This window comes from Prinia subflava, chromosome 6 (genome assembly GCF_021018805.1).
Source record: "Prinia subflava isolate CZ2003 ecotype Zambia chromosome 6, Cam_Psub_1.2, whole genome shotgun sequence".
In the NCBI taxonomy this organism is placed as follows: Eukaryota; Metazoa; Chordata; class Aves; order Passeriformes; family Cisticolidae; genus Prinia; species Prinia subflava.
Window position 1 is genome coordinate 23,950,265 of NC_086252.1, and position 16,484 is coordinate 23,966,748.

Consider the following 16,484-nt stretch of genomic DNA (forward strand, 5'->3'; position numbering starts at 1 on the left):
CCCCGCCGCGGGTGTAGCGCCGGGGGCCCCCCACAGGCAGGGAGAGAAAGGAACGAAGAGGTGTAAACTCGATCTGTTTTTTTATTTGGGGCCTGGGGATGATTGTGGCTCCGATCCCCCGTGGAGCAGCACCCCCCATAGCCCAGCAGTGTGACCGTATGGCCCCATTCCAGTGTGTGTGTGTGTCTGTGCAGGTACAGGGGGGCTCCGGCAACAAGGATGGGGTGCTGGAGAGGAGCCCCTTGCCTGGAGGTAGTACTGCCGGCCCGCCTCCCCTTGCTGGCTCCATCCCAGCCCCCACAAAGGAGATGCACAACACTGGGGGGCTTAAGGGGAAGGGGCTGAGTGGTCGTGGTGGTGGAGAGGACATTGGAGACTCCCAGAAAAAGGGGGGAGAGGGGGGAGATTGTAGGAAAAGCCCTTGGTGCCATTCCTATAGCCCCAGCAGTAAGATGGGGGGCTGCAGACCCCCCGAGAGGGGATTGAGGTTCTTCTACAAGACAGCTGGTGACCCCCAAATTCGAGGGAGCAAAGGCAGGGATCACTTAAGAGGGTGTCCACTCTTCCCTCTCCCCCAACCCTGCACTTCAGGAGGGAGATTCACAGCAAAACAAACAACACAGTCTTGGGCCCCCTGTGCCCAAACACCGGCCCCGTGGGAAGGGGGGATCCGGGGAGTGGGGGGGGGATCTAGGTGGCTTGGTAGAGATCCTTGCGCCTCCGCACCTCCTTGAGGACACGGGCACGGAAGGCGTCAGGGTCCTCCCCACTGCCCTGCCACAGTCCCAGTGCCTCCTGCAGCTCCGGCCGGTGGGTCCGCAGGAAGGGGTTGTAGGTCTGCTCTTCCCCCAGCGTGGAGGGGCACTGTGGGGACAGCTGTTCAGCTCCCCTGCTGGAGGCAGCACCCCCGGCAGGGAGCTGGGAATGCCCCCAGCACCCCCTGCCCCTATGGCACCCACCATGCAAGGGGGTGTTGGGGTGCAGCATCCCTGCCAAGGTAACCCCGTGAGGGGTTGGGGTGGTGGGTGCTGCACCCAGGGACCCCCATGCCTCACCGTGCTCCTCTTCTCCTGGCGTTGCTGCACTGCCCACTGCAGCTTCTCCTCCAGCGCGGAATTGTCCAGCTCCAGGAGGCTGGCGAAGGTCAGGCACTCCAGTGCATATTCGTGGCCTGTGGACCCCCATACACAGCCCTTGGCATCACCCCCACCCAGCTCTCCACCTTGGCAGTGAGGACTAGGGGGACACCAGCAGCTCTGCCCTGATGTTGGGGACACTCACCAGGCCAAAGCAGCGTGTCGTCGCCCAAGCCCACGGCCACATCCAGGGAGGCGAGCATGGTCTCAGGGGAGCCCTCAAACGGCCTGCCTGGACCCCCACACAGCCACCTGTCATGGGGGGGTCTGGGGCTACCCCTAAGCCCATCCCAGCATGGGATAACTCCCCAGTACCCCATCCCCAGTCTGGGGTTGGGTGCACTCACCACAGCCAGCAAGGAAGAGGAGGTCCCCGGAGAAGAGGCAGGCGGGGCTGCCGAAGGGGGCCCCGTCCAGCACATACACCATGTGGCCCACAGTGTGGCCAGGAGTGGCGAGCGCCTCGAAGGTCAGGCAGCCCACGCTCACCTTCTCCCTGTCTGTGAGTGGGCTGTGCCGGGAACAGGGGGAACCATCAGGGTGCTTCCCCTAGCCCCTCAAAATACGCACCTCCCACGGCAACCCTTCCTGCACACTGGTGCCGGCAGCATGCCCAACATGGTACTGGGGGATGGACTGGTGGGTGAGTGCTGCAGACAGTGGTGGTTGGGAATGAAGCCCTCCCCAAATTTACAGGGGTGCTAGGGGGACACAGACTTACTTGGTGAGCTGTGGGATGGCATCGAGAGCGCTGCCATACACCCTGCAGGAGCTGTGCTTCTGGCAGAGTGCCTCGTTCCCTCCGCTGTGGTCCCTGCAGACAGGGAGGTCAGAGACCGAAAATGTAACCCTCCATACTCTCCCCACTAAATGGGGCAGGGCTGGGGGTCACCTCAGGTGGGGCAACTTTCACAGCAGCTACCAACCCTTCCAGGGCCAGCTCTTGCCCCTTACCAGTGTTTGTGTGTGCAGAATATGGCCTTCAGAATCACCCCCTCTTCTTCAATGGCAGCCTGGGAATGGGGAGGAAATACAGACAGAGAGATTAGGGGTGACAGAGAACCCAAGTACCAGTTTCTCCCTAAACCCTGTCTCCCCCAGCTCTCTTGTCATGCAATCTTCCCTTGGGCACTAAGGGCTGCAGATTAGGGGCAGATTTGCTCCTCTCTAACCCCAAATAATACATACATGCCCCCTCCTCATCTGGAGACAGCCAAACACCAGGTCAGAGTGGCTGTGGGGGTCTCACCTGTACAGCCAGCGGGTCAGAGGGGTCGATGACAGCTGCTTGGCTGGAGCCAGTGTCGATGACCAGGTAGCTGTAGTTGTTGGAGAGCACCGGAATGGGCAGGATTTTCACCCCTGGGGGAGAACAGACAGAATCAGGACATGACCCTCTCAGTTGGAAAAGGGGGAGTCCAGGCAAAACTCCCCACATCTTACATCAAATTCTTAGTTAACCATGCTTTGGGCAATTCGGTGATGGCAACCCCTCCCCACCTCAAAGTGCCAGTGCTGGGGGACACTGCAGGGCCGAGGTGTGGGAGGGGCTCACCAGGACTCACCAGGGAGGCAGTATGGCTGGGGCACGGAGTGGCCGTGCGGGTACCGCTCCCGGGCCTTCTTCACCTGCCGCTGGTAGAAGAGGTAGCCCAGGCGTGTGCGGGCATACAGGCTGTACCTAGGGAGGGCAGACACCCTGAGGCATTAAACTCCAGTTCCCCTAAGGAGCCCACACGGGAAAGGGGCTACTGCAGAGGCTGTGACTCCCACAGGGAACATATACAGGGCCACCTTCTCATTCGGGGGGAGGCTAGAGGTGGTGTGTGTGTACCCCACATCCCAGATGTTTAGTGAGGGCAGGACTGGTTCTCCAAGCAGGCACCCTCCAGCTGCTTCGATCAGCAAGGACTGAGGGGGCATTGCCGCAGGGTGCTCACCAGAAGGGGCTGGAGCTGGCTGTTCCTCCCCATTCTCCGGGGGTACACGCCCAACTTGCCATTGTATAGGGCGTCAGGGAGGAGAATGGGCCGAGGAAAAGGGAGGCAAGAAATGTCCCCGCGCATGGGGGGGCGGGGAGGTGGTGGTGGTGGGGGAGGTGGTGGTGTGATGTGCAAAACACAATAGGCTGCGGGGCTCGGAGAGACCTCCTCATTGCACAGCAGCGATTTGGGACAGGACAGAGAATGGTGCATCGATGGACATGTAAAGTCCCGGGCTGGAAAGCCCATTCCCGGCAGAGGGCACCCCTGGATGGCACTCCGGGAGCGGTCCCTGCAGTAGCCGGGGGTTCCCTGCGTCTGTGGGCGCCCGAAACCGAGGAGCAGGGGCTCCTGCCAGCACCGGGTAGCTTGACCACGGCCGGGGCACCGGGGCAGACACCCGAGAGAAGGGCACCCACCCGCACGGGAGGGTAACCGGCACCGCGCGGGGTGAGCCGGTGGCTGATCCCCGGCCCCGGCGGCCGCGCTGACACCGCCCGCCCCCACTCCCCCGGCCGAGCGGGCTGAGCCCCAGCCCGGTCCGTCCGTGCCGGTGCGGCCGCAGGTTCCTCCCCGTGCGGCTCCGCACACGCAGGGGAGGGTGGTGGGCCCTCCCTCGCGGCGGCAGCACAAAGGCGGGCGGCGCTGGCTGCCTCCCTGCGGGGGCTCCCGCGGCGGCGAACGCTCGCTCTCCGCTCGTTCTCTCGCTCACTCACCCCAGGCGGAAGAGCAGCGGGACGGCGAATGCCATGAGCGCGGCGGCGGCGCGGCGGGCGCGGCGGAGGAGGCGCAGGCAGGCGGCCCCGAGCCCGCGCGCCCCGGCCGCTGCCGCCGCCGCCGCCCCGCCGGGCCCCGCGGCCATGCCGCCAACCGGCGTCACGCGCCCGCCGCGCCCCCTGCTGGCCCCGCCGCGGCGGCACCGGGAGCGGGGGGGGACACCTGGGCACAGCGCTGGCGTCACCCGCCGGAGGAGGGGATTCCCCCCCACCGCCACTAAGGGGTGTCCCCCCCGCTGACGTCACTGCGTGAGGAAGGGGGTCCCTGAGTGACGTCAGAGCCGGCGGGAAGGAAGTCCCGGGGGGCCGGGCGAGGGCCAGGGGGGTCCGTCCCGAGGAGCAACAGGCGGGAGAGCGCACCCCGCTCCCTGTCACCGGCCGTCCCGGTGCAGGGCGCGGAGCCGCCGCCGGGGGGCGCGGCGGGCGGTGGCTGCCCCCGCCCCTTCTGCCCGCCCCGTCCGACCCGTCCCGGCCCGTCCCGTCTGGTCGCGGCCGCAGCCCGGCGGAGCAGCGCGCAGCAGGTAGGGTGGCCCGCCCCGCTCCGCTCCCCCCGCCCTTCCCGCGTCCCGCCCGAGACCCCCGGCGGGTCCCCCCCGTTCTCTCGACTCCCCTCCGCTCGCTTCGTCCCCCCACCCCCCTGGCGCTGCGCCCTCCGGTGCCACAGCCGGCAAGGGGCTGTCCCAGCCATCTCCCCAGCGTCCCGGAGGCCGACGGGGACTGGGCAAGGGTGGGCGGCCGGTCGCTAAAAACGGGGGCGCGCTGCGACACCCCGCTCCCCCGTCACCGGAGTGGGTGCGGGCACGTCGGGTCGAGGTCCGGCGGCGGGAGGAGGGGGCACGGAGGAGGGCAGGACTCCTAAGCGCGGGGTCCCTCTGTGGCACTGGTGTTGTTTTCCGGACCCCGCGATGGCGTGGCGGGGAATCGGGGCGTGGTGCGGTCCACGGGAGGGCAGCGACACTTGTGCTGTGGAGGGTGTCCTCACGGACTCCCTGGGGTGTCTCGGGTGGGGTGGGCACGAGTTTGTGCCCGGCAAGGTGCGGGGGTGACATCATGGGGGTGCGTGGGGACCAGCACTGGGTGGTGTGGGAGTGCGGGGCTGGGGCACAGGAGGACACCTCTGTCCCATGTCTGTTTCCCCGGGAGAGAGCTTGCAGAGGGGCAGGGATGAGGGAGTGCAAACTTCCCAGCGAACTTGTGTCTGTGAGTGGTGTGGGACAGGGGGTACATCTGGCCTGGGTGGGCCGTACTGACCCGCTCGTGTGAGCTGAGCAGGGCTGGCCTGGGCTGGCCTGGGCCGGGACAAGTTGGGGTGTGCTCTGTTGGGTTGTGCTGTGCTGCAGGAGGCAGCTGTGCCCTGTTGTACTGTACCAGGCTGTGCCATGGCATGCCGGGCTGTGCGACTCTGTGCTGTGCCGTACTAGGCTGTGTTGTACCAACCCATGCTGTACTGGTGGGAGGTTCCAGGTTCTTCAAGAGTGAGGTGCTTTCTCAGGCACCCTGAGTGTGGTGAGCTCTGTCCTCTGCCCCAAACCATGATCCCCTCCTAAGGTGGTTGTGTTGTCCCCGGGAACCTGTGGAGCTGGTGGCAGGGGCCTGAGCCTGACAGGAATGCCTGGGCAGATGGTGGGGACACAACCCTGTGCTACCCGTGGGATTGTGAAAGGGATGATTGTTGCCAGTGCCCCATGTGCTTACTTACATGTGGCTTATCTGTGCTGAGTCACGGTGCCAGTGCAGAGTAGCACCCTGTCCCCAGGGACCGTGTCATTCTGGGGCTACTGAGCTGGCCCCGGGTTGCCATCTACCATCTGACTGGTGACCTTGGTTCTGGCACCGTGCAGTGCCATGGACCGTGGAGGGTTCAGCTGCCTGCTTCCCTGGGCGTGGCAGCTGCTGGGACCCGTCAGGCTGGTTCCTTCCCTGTGCCTAAGGCTACCCCAATGGGGTGGGAACAGGAGGGGCTGGAGCAGTCCCAAAGTGCTGGTCATAGGCACAGGGTAGGACCCTCCTGCTGATGATCTTCTGCTGGCCAGATACACCTTGCTTTCCCCAGACACCTGGGTGCCCTCCTGGGGACTCTGGTGCCCCTGTAACTTGAGTGTCAGTCACAGAGACTTTCCTAGAGTCAAGGTCCTATTTTGGGCTCTTCCCTGGCCCCAGATATGAGGTGGTACCTGGGAGTACCGTGTGCTTTCTGGGAAACCACAATATGTAGAAAGAGAACTTCCTATATGTGTCGTCACTGCCACGCCGGTTATTTATTTTTGGTGCTGTCGTCATTGCTATGATGAAGGGCAGTGTGACTCTGGCAGCTCTGCTGTGGCTGCACAGTTGGATGGCAGGAGGGATGGAGGGACAGACAGGGAACTGCTCCCCCCAGCCCGGCATGGCTGGCAGGGGTGTGCCCTCGGCATCTCTGCCTGTCCAGCCCGGCTGCGGGAAGCACTGGCGTCACACAGAAGGAAGTGCTCAATCCCCTCCCAGCCTGGTCCTGGTTAGGATCACATCCTGGTTCCTTCCCTGGGATGGTCCCAAGATCACATCACCGCTGCGGGCAGGAGGACTTGGGGGGGGGGGGGGTCCTGGCACCTTCCTGGGGTCTGAGGTGCCAGTGCTGAAGGGGTGGGAGGTGGGTAAAGGCCTGGCACTGTCTACTGGCAGCGCTGTTGTTTTCCTGGCCTTGGAGATCCTGCTTTGCTTCTCCTCCTCCTGCTGGGACCAAGCCCAGCTGGCGCTGAGCCCGGGCTGCTTACTCACAGCTGCTGGGGGCTCTGTGAGGGGGACTGGTGTGGCCGAGGAGGGGAGCTCAGCCCCAGGGGGGTCCCAAATCCACTTGCCGAGAAAGTGTCCATCTCCTGTAGAGGTGACGTGGGTGTCACTTCCCTTTGTAACTCCCTGAGGGGACTCAGGAGCTCTGGAGCCCCTGTGTGACGCATGCAGCTGTTGGGTGGGGGACACCCCTGAAACAGGGGGGCAGGGGGATCTGCGTGACTGTGGTGAGGATCAGACCCTATGTTTCCATCCCAGGCAGTTGGCAGGGTGATGTCATTTGTCCTCGATGTGGTGCTACCAGTGATGCCTTGGGAAGGCTGACCTGAAACAGAGACTGGACAGACCAAGAATATAAACTAGATATTTATTGAAAGACCTTTAGGGTACACCTTGGGCAGGACAAGAGCCTGACCAGGGCTACACGCAAGGTGGACTTAGAATGGTCACAAAATGGATGACCAGTCACAACATCTTACACTTTTATAAGTTTTGGTTCATTTGCATATTGGGGTTTAATTGTCCAATTACAGCTTCAGGTTGTGAGGTCTCATCCTTCTTGTTTCTCTCTTTGGTCCACCGTTGTTTATACTTTTGGGCCTGAAAGTTGTCCTTGGTCTTCAGCGGGAAAAGGATTTGTTTTGTCTACCTCTTCTCTGTGAAGAGAGCTTACTACCACTTAATATGAGGCTCAGAACTACACCCCTAGGCAGCACAGAATCTGGAAATCATGAAAGCTAAAACTTCAGGCATCACCAGGAGCCACAGACCCACTAGGGGTGCTGCTCCTTCCTCCCTGGCAGTGTCAGGGTGGGCTTCAAAGACCGGAGAGGTGAGATCACTTCTGAAAAGGTCATGTCCTCGACGCAGCTTGAGTCAGCGCGTGGCTGTGCCCTGCCCGCGGCTGACCACTGACGCAGGTGCTGGGGACTCAGGGCACAGGAATGTGGGTGGCCCCAGCCAATGGACAGTGGGGACATCCCTTGTCTGTTATTGACCTGCTGGCATTGAGGCAAACTTGTCCTTACTAATTAGGAACCACTATTTAAGTGGGAGGGGGAGGTTCTGTGGCTGCACGGTCCCCTCTGTCCCTGCACCTGTGGCTCCGCTCACCAAGAACAGGTCCTGCCTGGAGAGGAGACCTGTGCTGGAGCCCCACGTCTTCTGTCCCCTCCAGGTGCTCGTGGGAGACGCAGAGAACCGGCATGTCACAGCCCAGCGCACCTCCACCCTACGATGACAAGAACCCCCTCTACCCCCCGCCCCCTGCGGGGTACCCCCAGCCCCCCCACTATGCTGGGGGGTACCCGCAGCCAGGGGGTTACCCTGCAGGGCCGGGGTACGCACACCCAGGGGGGTATCCGGCATCAGGGGGGTACCCCCATCCGGGCATGGCCATGCCCACCATGCCTATGCGGTTTGGTAAGTGGGGCACCTTGAAAGAGGGCACTGGAAACGGGTGAGGGGCTGCATGGCTGACCCTAGAGCTGAGGGATGTTCACCACCACAGGTGACAACGGCCTTGGGGATGGCTCTCACTTCCAATCAGTTGACTGGGACGATAGGAAAGTCCGGCACACCTTCATCCGCAAGGTGAGTCCCAAGGGGCCAGGGGCACCTGTCAGGGTGGGGGGCCAAGTGCTGACTCCCCTGTCTCTTGCAGGTCTATGCCATCATCTCCCTGCAGCTCCTGGTGACAGTGGGAATCATTTCTGTGTTCACCTTTGTGTGAGTAGAGAGTTCTTCTTACCTTTGTCCTAAAAAAGAGGAGAGCTTGAGTTCCCTGGGGGGTGTTCAGAGGAGACAGTAGCTGCTGACTCCTCTCCCTCACACTTGTCCCTCCTGTCCCACAGCGAACCTGTCAGCTCCTTCGTCCGCCGGAATGTCGCCATCTACTACGCCTCATAGTGAGTAGGGGCTCGTGCCCCCCCAGCTCGTGCCCCCAGGGGCTGATCCTGGTGGGGGCTTGTGGGGCTGACACCTGCTGCTTCTCCTTGCAGTGCTGTGTTCCTGGTGACCTACCTGGTGCTGGCCTGCTGCCAGGGTCCCCGGTGAGTCTCTAGGACCCCCAGGGTGGGGTGTGTGGGTATGGAGGGGGTCTCCAGAGCATCAGGATAGGTTCCTGCCTGGGGCTGCCCCTGGGTGATGGGGACCAGGGTGACATGACATGGTTGTTGTCACTAGCTTACCTCTCACTTGTTTCGTCCTCAGGAGACGCTTCCCCTGGAATATTATCCTGCTGAGCATCTTTGTGAGTGAGCTGGGAATGGCAAGGGGTCCTGGTGGTGCCCCCATGGCACCCCAGCTCCCCAGGTGGGCTGGGAGGGATAGGAGGACATGTGGGCAACCCACTGAGCTCCCCCTTCTCTCCCACAGACGCTGGCCATGGGGCTGATGACAGGCACAATTGCCAGGTACGCCCTGGGGATCCTGCAGTTATAGGATGTGGGGTCCCTCCTGTCCTCCACAATGCAGCCAGCTCAACTGAGAGGTTGCCAGGAGCCAGGGGATGCTCCAGTCTCTTAGGCTCAGGGACTGCAAAGTTCCTGTCCAGGATCGGGGCTGTGGGGGAGGGTCTCCAACACCGCTCTGGCAGGAGGATACTGAAGTGTAAGGTGACTTTCTTTGCAGCATGTACCGGACCAACGCTGTCCTGATTGCCATGCTCATCACCGCCATTGTGGCCATCGTTGTGACCATCTTCTGCTTCCAGACCAAGGCAAAGAGAGCAATGCACCCTGCCCTGCCCTCTGTGGGCCAGGTGAGGGGAACGGGTCCGTGGGGACACCCTGGGCTCTCCTGTGACATATGTGTGTGTCCCCCCATCAGGTTGATTTCACATCGTGTCCGGGGCTATTCTGCGTGCTGGGCATCGTGGTCATGGTGACCGGGATCATCACCGCCATCGTCCTTTCCTTCAAATATGTGAGTGGGGAGGACAGAGGGGCTGTGGGGTGCCGTGGGTATTCCCACTAGGGTATTCCTGGGGCTGGTGCAGGCAGGAGGTTTGGGTGGTCCCTTTGCTGGGAAGCAGGGTGCGGTACCAGCCATGGAAGGCAGCTTGCCTGCAGAGAGAGGGTGTGTTGGCATCAGCAGCAGCTCCTCAAGAGCCGGGTGCGGGCAGGACCTGCCCTGCCTTGCCTGGTGCCTGCCAGCACCCCGGCTCACCCTGCTCGTGTTCCTTCATAGGTCCCCTGGCTCCACATGCTGTATGCAGCCATTGGGGCCATCGCATTCACACTGGTGAGTTGATGGCTGGAGTGGGCAGAGGGTGTCAGGCAGGGACTGGGGAGGGAGGAATTCCCCCTTGGTCCTTGCCTGACATTCTCTGTCCCTGCAGTTCCTTGCTTATGACACCCAACTTGTGCTGGGGAACAGGAAGAACACACTGAGTCCAGAGGAGTATATCTATGGTGCCCTCACCATCTACACTGACATCATCTACATCTTCACCTTCATCCTGCAGATAGTGGGCCGGGATTAGCCCTGGAACCCCTCCTGTCCATCTCTAGCTGCCCCTCACCCCTCCTCTGGTCTCTGTACAGGATAGTCCGCTTACTGTGACTCTTAATGCTTTGGCATTCCTACTTGTAGGCTGCTAAGGAAATGGCTTCCCTTGATCATCCCCCAACAAGCCTCTGAGGGCAGTGGGGGGGACTGGCTGCCAGTGTTTAGGCAGTTTTGTCCAGCTTTGGCACTGCTTGCCAAGGCTGTGCCAATGGCATTGGGCTGGCAGTGGAATGTCACAGCCGTGCCTGGCCACAAAAAGCTGGCAGCAGCTGCCAGGATCATGTTGGGATTTTTTGACAGAGAACAGTTGGTGTCATTCACTCTGTGCCTTAAATGTGCCTCTGGCCGTGCCCCCTCCCCACGCTGTGGCTGTGCCTGGTGTAGGCAGGGGGCAGCTGTGACCTCTGTGGCAGAGCTCACATTGCAGAGGCCCTGCAGCCACGGATGTGGGCAAAGTTGCACTTGCTAAATAAAACACTTCATTTTTCCAGATGGTCCCAGTCTTACTGGTGTGGCAACTCCCTCAAAAAACCTGTGGGCAGCCTCAGTGGGGGCTGTGGCACAAACACTGCTTTGGGATGGGAAAACCATGGTCAAACTGCTCCAGGCCTGGCCTCTCTCCCCTGCCTGTAGGCCGTGCTGTTGCGGGCAGAAGCCTGGCTGCAGAACAGCTGGGGCCCCCATTGCTGAGGCAGGCAGAGCCTGGGGCTGAGCACTGACGGAGCAACCACAGTGGCACTGAGCTGTTTCACTTTATTTGTCCCTATTCAGCTCCACAACCACTTCATGGGCTGGTGTCCCCTTGGCCAGTCCCTCCAAGGTGACAGCCTGGGGATGGGGGGCAGCTTGGCTATGCCCCCCTGACCACCCTGCTGTATCGCTCGGAATCATACTCGCCCTGGTTGGCTTCCATCATTGTTCGGCGGATTTTGAGCTGCTCCAGGCGGTTTTTGTCCACTTGCCGTTTGGCCAGGAGGAAGAGGATGATGCCGGAAGGCAATCCAATGGCCCTGCAGGACAGCCAGCAGTCAAGAAGATGGAGAGAGTGGATGGGGAAACAAGGGTGCTGTGCCATGCTGGGGCTGCATGGACAGCGCCCTGCTCAGCACTACAGATTCCCTGTTCCACCCCGAGCCCCACAGAGCAGCACAGCGTCCCAGGGCAGGCCCTCCCACCGCCTGAGCCACTCACCAGGCCACCCCCACCGGCTTCATCGGGTTCTTGCCCTTCTTGCGTGTGGGGATGTACTCCACCCCCTCGGGGAGCCCCCCACCGCCAGGCTCCTGACGAGCCCGTTGTCCCGCTGGTCGGTGGCAGCTCTGCCCAAAAAGCCGTGTTCCCCGGGGGTCCGGCCGCCCCCAGGCCTTGGCAGGACACGCTGAAGGTCTTGCTGCCGCCAGCAGTCCTGCGGGGAGAGAAGCAGCCATGGAGTAGAGTGTAGGGGGTCCAGCCCGGGCTGCTTGAAGCTCCTGTCCCTGCCGTTTCCCTGCCGTTTCCCTGCCGTTTCCCTGCCCTTTTCCCTGCCCGTTTCCCTGTCTATCCCCGTTCCCCTGCCATAGCCCCTGCCTTTCCGCCAGGGGGCGCTCGAAGGCGGGGCCTGACCCGGGGGGCGTAACCAACACAACCGGGGCGTGGCCCTAAGCCCTCTCCTCCGCTGGGTGGGGCGGGGGTGTGTCACGGGGCGCGTGTGCCGAAGGCCGGGGAGCCGTGCCGTGAGGGTGGTGGCGGAACGGTCCCGGTCCCCCCGCCCCGGCGTTGTCCCCTGCTTCTGCCCACCCGCCCGCCCGCTGTTACCCCGCAATCCGCCTCGCGCCGCCGCCATGGTGCCGGTGTGCGGCCACTCCGTTGCATGCCGGGAGCTGCAGTCTCGCCACACGGGGACCGTCGGGGGGCGGCACCGCCCGATCTCTGCGTAGAAAACTACATCTCCCAGCGTGCACCGCGCAGGGCGGGACCGGCCCGCCCTGCTGGCGGAAGAGGCGGATCCGCGCTCGGATTCGGGCCGTGGTTGGCTGGGGCGGGCGAGGCTCGGCCGGGGCGGGGCGCGCGGCGGAAGCGGCGGAAGCAGCGGCGGCGGGGTGGGTCGGGTCGGGTCGGCATGGAGCCCGGGGAGGGCCCGGGGGCGCTGGACCTGCACGGCGACGAGGAGATCATCGAGGTGGTGGAGCTGGGCCCGCCCGGGCCGGGTGAGACGGGGCGCCCTGCGCCACGCACCGGGCAGGGCCTGCGGGGGCTCCGGCCTCTCCCCGGGGCACCGGGAGCGCTGCGGCCCCACCCCAGTGCCACGCCTGGCCGGTGCATCCCCCCGGCCCGCGGGCTCTCCCTGCGTCTCGTCCCGTTCCTCTGCGGTTTCCCTGCTCGGGGTCTCGTGGCCGCGGCGGCATCGCGCATCCCCCCGCTGCCCGTCCCGCAGGGACCCCCGCTGTCCCGCCGAGCCGGGCAGGCCGCGAGCCGCGCCCTGACCTTTGCCCTCTGCAGATGACCTGGCCGAGGAGATGGAGGACGTGGACTTTGAGGACGAGGGAGCAGAAGAGCCCGATGCCGAGGCTTGGGAGTCGGAGGATGACGAGGGGGTGGAGGACAGCATGGAGGCACAGGACGACAGTGAGGTCACGTTCTCGCTCCACTCGGGTGAGTGCTGGGCACGGGCAGAAGCAGCTGGGACCTCCCTCGGGACCTGGTTTCATCTTGGCCTTTCCCGGAGTCCAGGGATGCAGAGGCTCTTGCTGGGCTGTTGTCTCCCAGGCTTCTTGGGACAGCCATCAGGACTCAGAGCTGCCCTGGGCTTGTTTCCGCCTTATGCTCTGGCAGAACAGCCTTTTGGGCCTCCCATCATGGCAGCTGGCCCTAAGCTCAGCAGACAGCCTGTGCTGCTCCTCTCCTGCATGAAGAATTGATTCCCACTGGGCTGGGTTGGGAGTTCAGCTTGCTGACATCCCACCCAGACCCAGTGCTGCATGGGGTTTGGATCCCCTGGGAGTGTCAGGTGAGGTGGGATCGGCACCGTAGCCGTGTAACCTCTCTTTACTCTTTTGTGAAGCTTCTGTCTTCTGTGTGAGCCTTGACCCCAAGACCAACACGCTGGCAGTGACAGGCGGAGAGGACGACAAGGCCTTCGTGTGGCGTGTGAGTGATGGGGAGCTCCTGTTTGAGTGCTCAGGTGAGGTGCAATGAACAGCTGTGTCCCTTCTCAGCTGTGTCTATCCGGACACATTTTTGTCCAGCTGATGCTGTGCTCCTGACCATCTTCCATAGCTTGGCCTGAGCAGTCTCTGTCTTGTGATGTTTTTAGGACACAAGGACTCGGTCACCTGTGCTGGCTTCAGTCACGACTCTGTGTTTGTGGCCACAGGTGACATGTCTGGGCTTATCAAAGTGTGGCGGGTGGATGCCAAGGAGGAAGTGTGGTCCTTCGAGGTGGGGGACTTGGAGGTGAGTGGTGCAGTAGGGAGCTCCTCAGCCAGCAAGTGGGGTGGCAGCTCTTCTGTGACACTGCCTGTTCCTCTCGCTGCCCAGTGGATGGAGTGGCACCCTCAAGCCCACGTACTTCTGGCTGGTACAGCTGACGGCAACACCTGGATGTGGAAGATCCCCAGTGGGGACTGCAAAACTTTTCAGGGCCCAGCATGCCCAGCTACGTGTGGCAGGATCCTGCCTGATGGTGAGGCATGGGGCCTCTCTGGAGTGGGAAATGTCACCAGCTCTGTGTGGGTCATCTGCCCTCCTGCTTCTCCCAGTCTGGGCTGAATGGGAGGGAGGAGGATGAGGGGGGCCTGTCTCTCTCTGCTATCTCTGTCTCACCCAGGGAAGCGAGCAGTGGTGGGGTATGAGGACGGGACCATGCGCATCTGGGACTTGAAGCAGGGAACCTCGCTGCATGTTCTGAAAGGTAAGGAAGAGGTTTATCACTTGGGCTACTCCCTAGGTGGCAAACAGCCCCTTCTAGTGGGCTCTGACCTCTGCCTGGGAGGGGAAGAGGCATCCTCTTGAGGGCACTGGCACTGGGTTTCTGAGCCCATCGGTTGCTTGCTGGGGTGCTGGCGGAGCCGGGCAGGGTGGAGGCTGCAGGATGGTGTGTTTCAAGGCTCACTGGGTCTCTGTTGGGAAGACACATAAAGCTCATACCTGCTGCTCACCCCCCAGGCCAGGATGGCCATCAGGACCCCTTGACGTGTGTGGCCAGCAACCAGGATGGCAGTTTGATCATGACGGGCTCTGTGGACTGTCACGCCAAGCTGGTCAACTCTGCCACGGGCAAGGTGCGTCTGTGTGTGCAGGGCAGAGCCAGAAGCACTGAGGACCCCCAAAGCCCCGTGTCCTGGGGTGGAAACAGAGCCAGGAGCACTGGGGATCCCCCAAACCCCGTGTCCTGGGCCGGGGGCAGAGCCAGGAGCGCTGGGGACTTCCAGTCCATGGCCGGTGTGCGGCCAGTGGCAGCCGGCAGGCGGCGCCGTCGCGCTGCGGGTGGAGCGCGGGCTGGGTGGTCCCGCCCGGCTCCGGGAAGGAAGTTCCCTCTTGTTTGCTCCCGAGCTGAGGAGTTGGGGCCGCGCCTTGTTCTAATGAGGGTGCAGACTCGGTGTCGATTACGAGCGGGACCTCTGTGCACCTGGCTCTCCTTCCCTCGGGTATAGTCACCCTCCCTCTACCCAGGTGGTGTGCGTGTTCAAGATGGAGAGCGTGACCCCCAAGGCACCCATCAGTGAAGGCGAGGAGGCAGAGTCCAACTCAGTGGAGTCGCTGGGCTTCTGTAATGTGTGAGTGTTGGGACAGCCCCTCTTCAGTGCTAGATCTTACAGAGCTTGTCATGCACTTCCATTTGCATCCCTTGCACTCAGTCTGCTGCATTTCTCTTGCCTTCATCCTCCCTGGCTGGGTGTGGAGATCTCAGATCACTTGGCGTTGAGGCCAAGGGGCACCAGCTGCTCAGTCCTCCCTGCAACTGTTGGGATTCTGGGCTAGGGTGATGGACCACTGCTTGGCTGGGATACTCCAGACAGGTGTTTTCCTGTCAGGACATTGTCATCTTCACACACCGTGGGCTGATTGCTGCCTTACTGTACTGTTGGGTTTCCCAAGCAGGGTGTTTGATGGCTCCAGCCATCAGGTTATCCCTCAATACAAATCTTCTCAATACATTGCAGCCTTCAGCATAGGGTTTGCCTTTTACCTGGAGCCTTTATGTGTTTCCATCCCTGCTTCCCCATGTCCCATGTAATACCTATTCCCCTGTCTGTAGGATGCCACTGGCTGCTGTGGGCTACCTTGACGGCACACTGGCTATTTACGACCTCTCCACACAGAGCTTGAGACATAAATGCCAACACGAGGTACTGCCCTCCCTGCCTCTCCCTAGGCCTGGGAGGGGGCCTTTGGGAGACCTTCCTTGGAGCCCAGGGGCCAGTTCCCAGTTTGTACTTCTCCCTTAGCCTTGGGCTTCCCCGAAGGGCAGCCGCAGTCTGCACAGCGGATGTGTGTGGCCCTGGGGTCTGGCTCTCCTGAGGGGATGGCAGACACTATGAGGGGGTGGGGGTACATGGGGGGAGCTAACACTTGCTGGAGGTCCCCACTGTGCTCTCCCCCTGCCCCAGTCAGGGATCGTGCAGCTGCTGTGGGAGGAGAGCTCGGCCGTGGTGTACACCTGCAGCCTGGACGGGGCTGTGCGGCTCTGGGACGCCCGCTCAGGGAAGATGATCAGCGAGTACCGAGGGCACTCTGCTGAAATCCTCGACTTCGCCGTCAACAAGTGAGCAGGCAACCCCTAGACCCCTTCCCTGCTGGGTGGAGGGAGCAGTGGCGGCAGGGGCCTCCAGCCTAGGAATTCCAATCACAAGCTGGCTCTTCTCTGAGTGTCCTTGTGGGTCCCAAGGTGGGGGAGAAACCTAGGTCCACGCTGAGATTTGAGTGTCACAGAGGGGACTGCAGCACTTCAGAGCTGGGCTGAGGGAGATGGTCAGGAATACTGGAAGCCCCCAGCCCCACCTCTGAGCCCCATCTCCCTGCAGGGATGCCTCCATTGTGGTGACCACCTCTGGCGACCACCAAGCCAAAGTGTTCTGTGTCCAGCGCCCCGATCGCTAGAACTGTGTCAGAGGATGGCGTCCCGGCACTGCCCTGCGCCTTGTGTACAGAGGGACGGGGGACATGGTCTCACCACCCTGCTCCAGTGCGTGCTTTGTAATTTTTCCAGCCTGCCCTGCTTTGCCCTCGCCATCTAGAGGCCAAGCCAGGGGTTTTGTATGAAGATGTCTTTAATTATATAAATTATTTCAATTAACTGGATGCCATCTACTCTGCTTGTTGGGGGGAAGAGG

The 16,484-nt window shown here is 62.2% G+C and overlaps 3 protein-coding genes across 4 annotated transcripts; 2 read left to right on the forward strand and 1 right to left on the reverse strand.

Annotated features, from left to right (window-relative positions):
• Positions 1-63: 63 nt before the first annotated feature.
• Positions 64-12,238, reverse strand: PNKD (PNKD metallo-beta-lactamase domain containing). Of its 2 annotated transcripts, XM_063400772.1 has the most exons (10): positions 11,968-12,238; positions 11,365-11,578; positions 2,702-2,817; positions 2,386-2,498; positions 2,091-2,149; positions 1,858-1,950; positions 1,484-1,647; positions 1,282-1,368; positions 1,056-1,171; positions 64-864 (listed from the first exon to the last, which is right to left on the reverse strand). In XM_063400772.1, exons 1-10 carry the CDS (start codon positions 11,993-11,995, stop codon positions 691-693), a joined length of 1,164 nt encoding a protein of 387 aa, XP_063256842.1. In that variant the 5' UTR covers positions 11,996-12,238; the 3' UTR covers positions 64-690. The 2 variants fall into 2 exon arrangements, with proteins under 2 accessions (XP_063256842.1, XP_063256841.1); XM_063400771.1 differs by lacking the exons at positions 11,365-11,578; positions 11,968-12,238 and adding an exon at positions 3,835-4,119.
• Positions 7,854-10,663, forward strand: TMBIM1 (transmembrane BAX inhibitor motif containing 1). Its single transcript, XM_063400774.1, has 11 exons — positions 7,854-8,085; positions 8,174-8,256; positions 8,327-8,391; positions 8,517-8,570; positions 8,664-8,714; positions 8,875-8,914; positions 9,040-9,077; positions 9,295-9,382; positions 9,493-9,588; positions 9,853-9,906; positions 10,004-10,663. Exons 1-11 carry the CDS (start codon positions 7,869-7,871, stop codon positions 10,145-10,147), a joined length of 930 nt encoding a protein of 309 aa, XP_063256844.1. The 5' UTR covers positions 7,854-7,868; the 3' UTR covers positions 10,148-10,663.
• Positions 12,220-16,447, forward strand: AAMP (angio associated migratory cell protein). Its single transcript, XM_063400763.1, has 11 exons — positions 12,220-12,359; positions 12,652-12,804; positions 13,214-13,333; positions 13,466-13,605; positions 13,690-13,834; positions 13,979-14,062; positions 14,317-14,432; positions 14,824-14,927; positions 15,410-15,500; positions 15,762-15,916; positions 16,176-16,447. The coding sequence occupies exons 1-11, from the start codon at positions 12,272-12,274 to the stop codon at positions 16,249-16,251; spliced, it is 1,272 nt and encodes a 423-aa protein (XP_063256833.1). The 5' UTR covers positions 12,220-12,271; the 3' UTR covers positions 16,252-16,447.
• The last annotated feature ends 37 nt before the right edge of the window (positions 16,448-16,484 follow it).

Bases quoted from the DNA above. Each gene is read 5' to 3' on its own strand.
- PNKD (XM_063400772.1), bottom strand. From the start codon at position 11,995: ATGGCGGCGGCGCGAGGCGGATTGCGGG. The intron at 2,150-2,385 runs GTGAGACCCCCA...CCCCATTCCCAG, and splicing joins CTGACCCGCTGGCTGTACAG to GCTGCCATTGAAGAAGAGGG. The intron at 1,951-2,090 runs GTAAGGGGCAAG...CCCTGTCTGCAG, and splicing joins TTCTGCACACACAAACACTG to GGACCACAGCGGAGGGAACG.
- AAMP (XM_063400763.1), top strand. From the start codon at position 12,272: ATGGAGCCCGGGGAGGGCCCGGGGGCGCTGGACCTGCACGGCGACGAG. The intron at 13,835-13,978 runs GTGAGGCATGGG...TGTCTCACCCAG, and splicing joins TGGCAGGATCCTGCCTGATG to GGAAGCGAGCAGTGGTGGGG. The intron at 14,928-15,409 runs GTGAGTGTTGGG...CCCTGTCTGTAG, and splicing joins TCGCTGGGCTTCTGTAATGT to GATGCCACTGGCTGCTGTGG.
- TMBIM1 (XM_063400774.1), top strand. From the start codon at position 7,869: ATGTCACAGCCCAGCGCACCTCCACCCTACGATGACAAGAACCCCCTC. The intron at 8,571-8,663 runs GTGAGTAGGGGC...TTCTCCTTGCAG, and splicing joins GCCATCTACTACGCCTCATA to TGCTGTGTTCCTGGTGACCT. The intron at 9,078-9,294 runs GTACGCCCTGGG...CTTTCTTTGCAG, and splicing joins ATGACAGGCACAATTGCCAG to CATGTACCGGACCAACGCTG.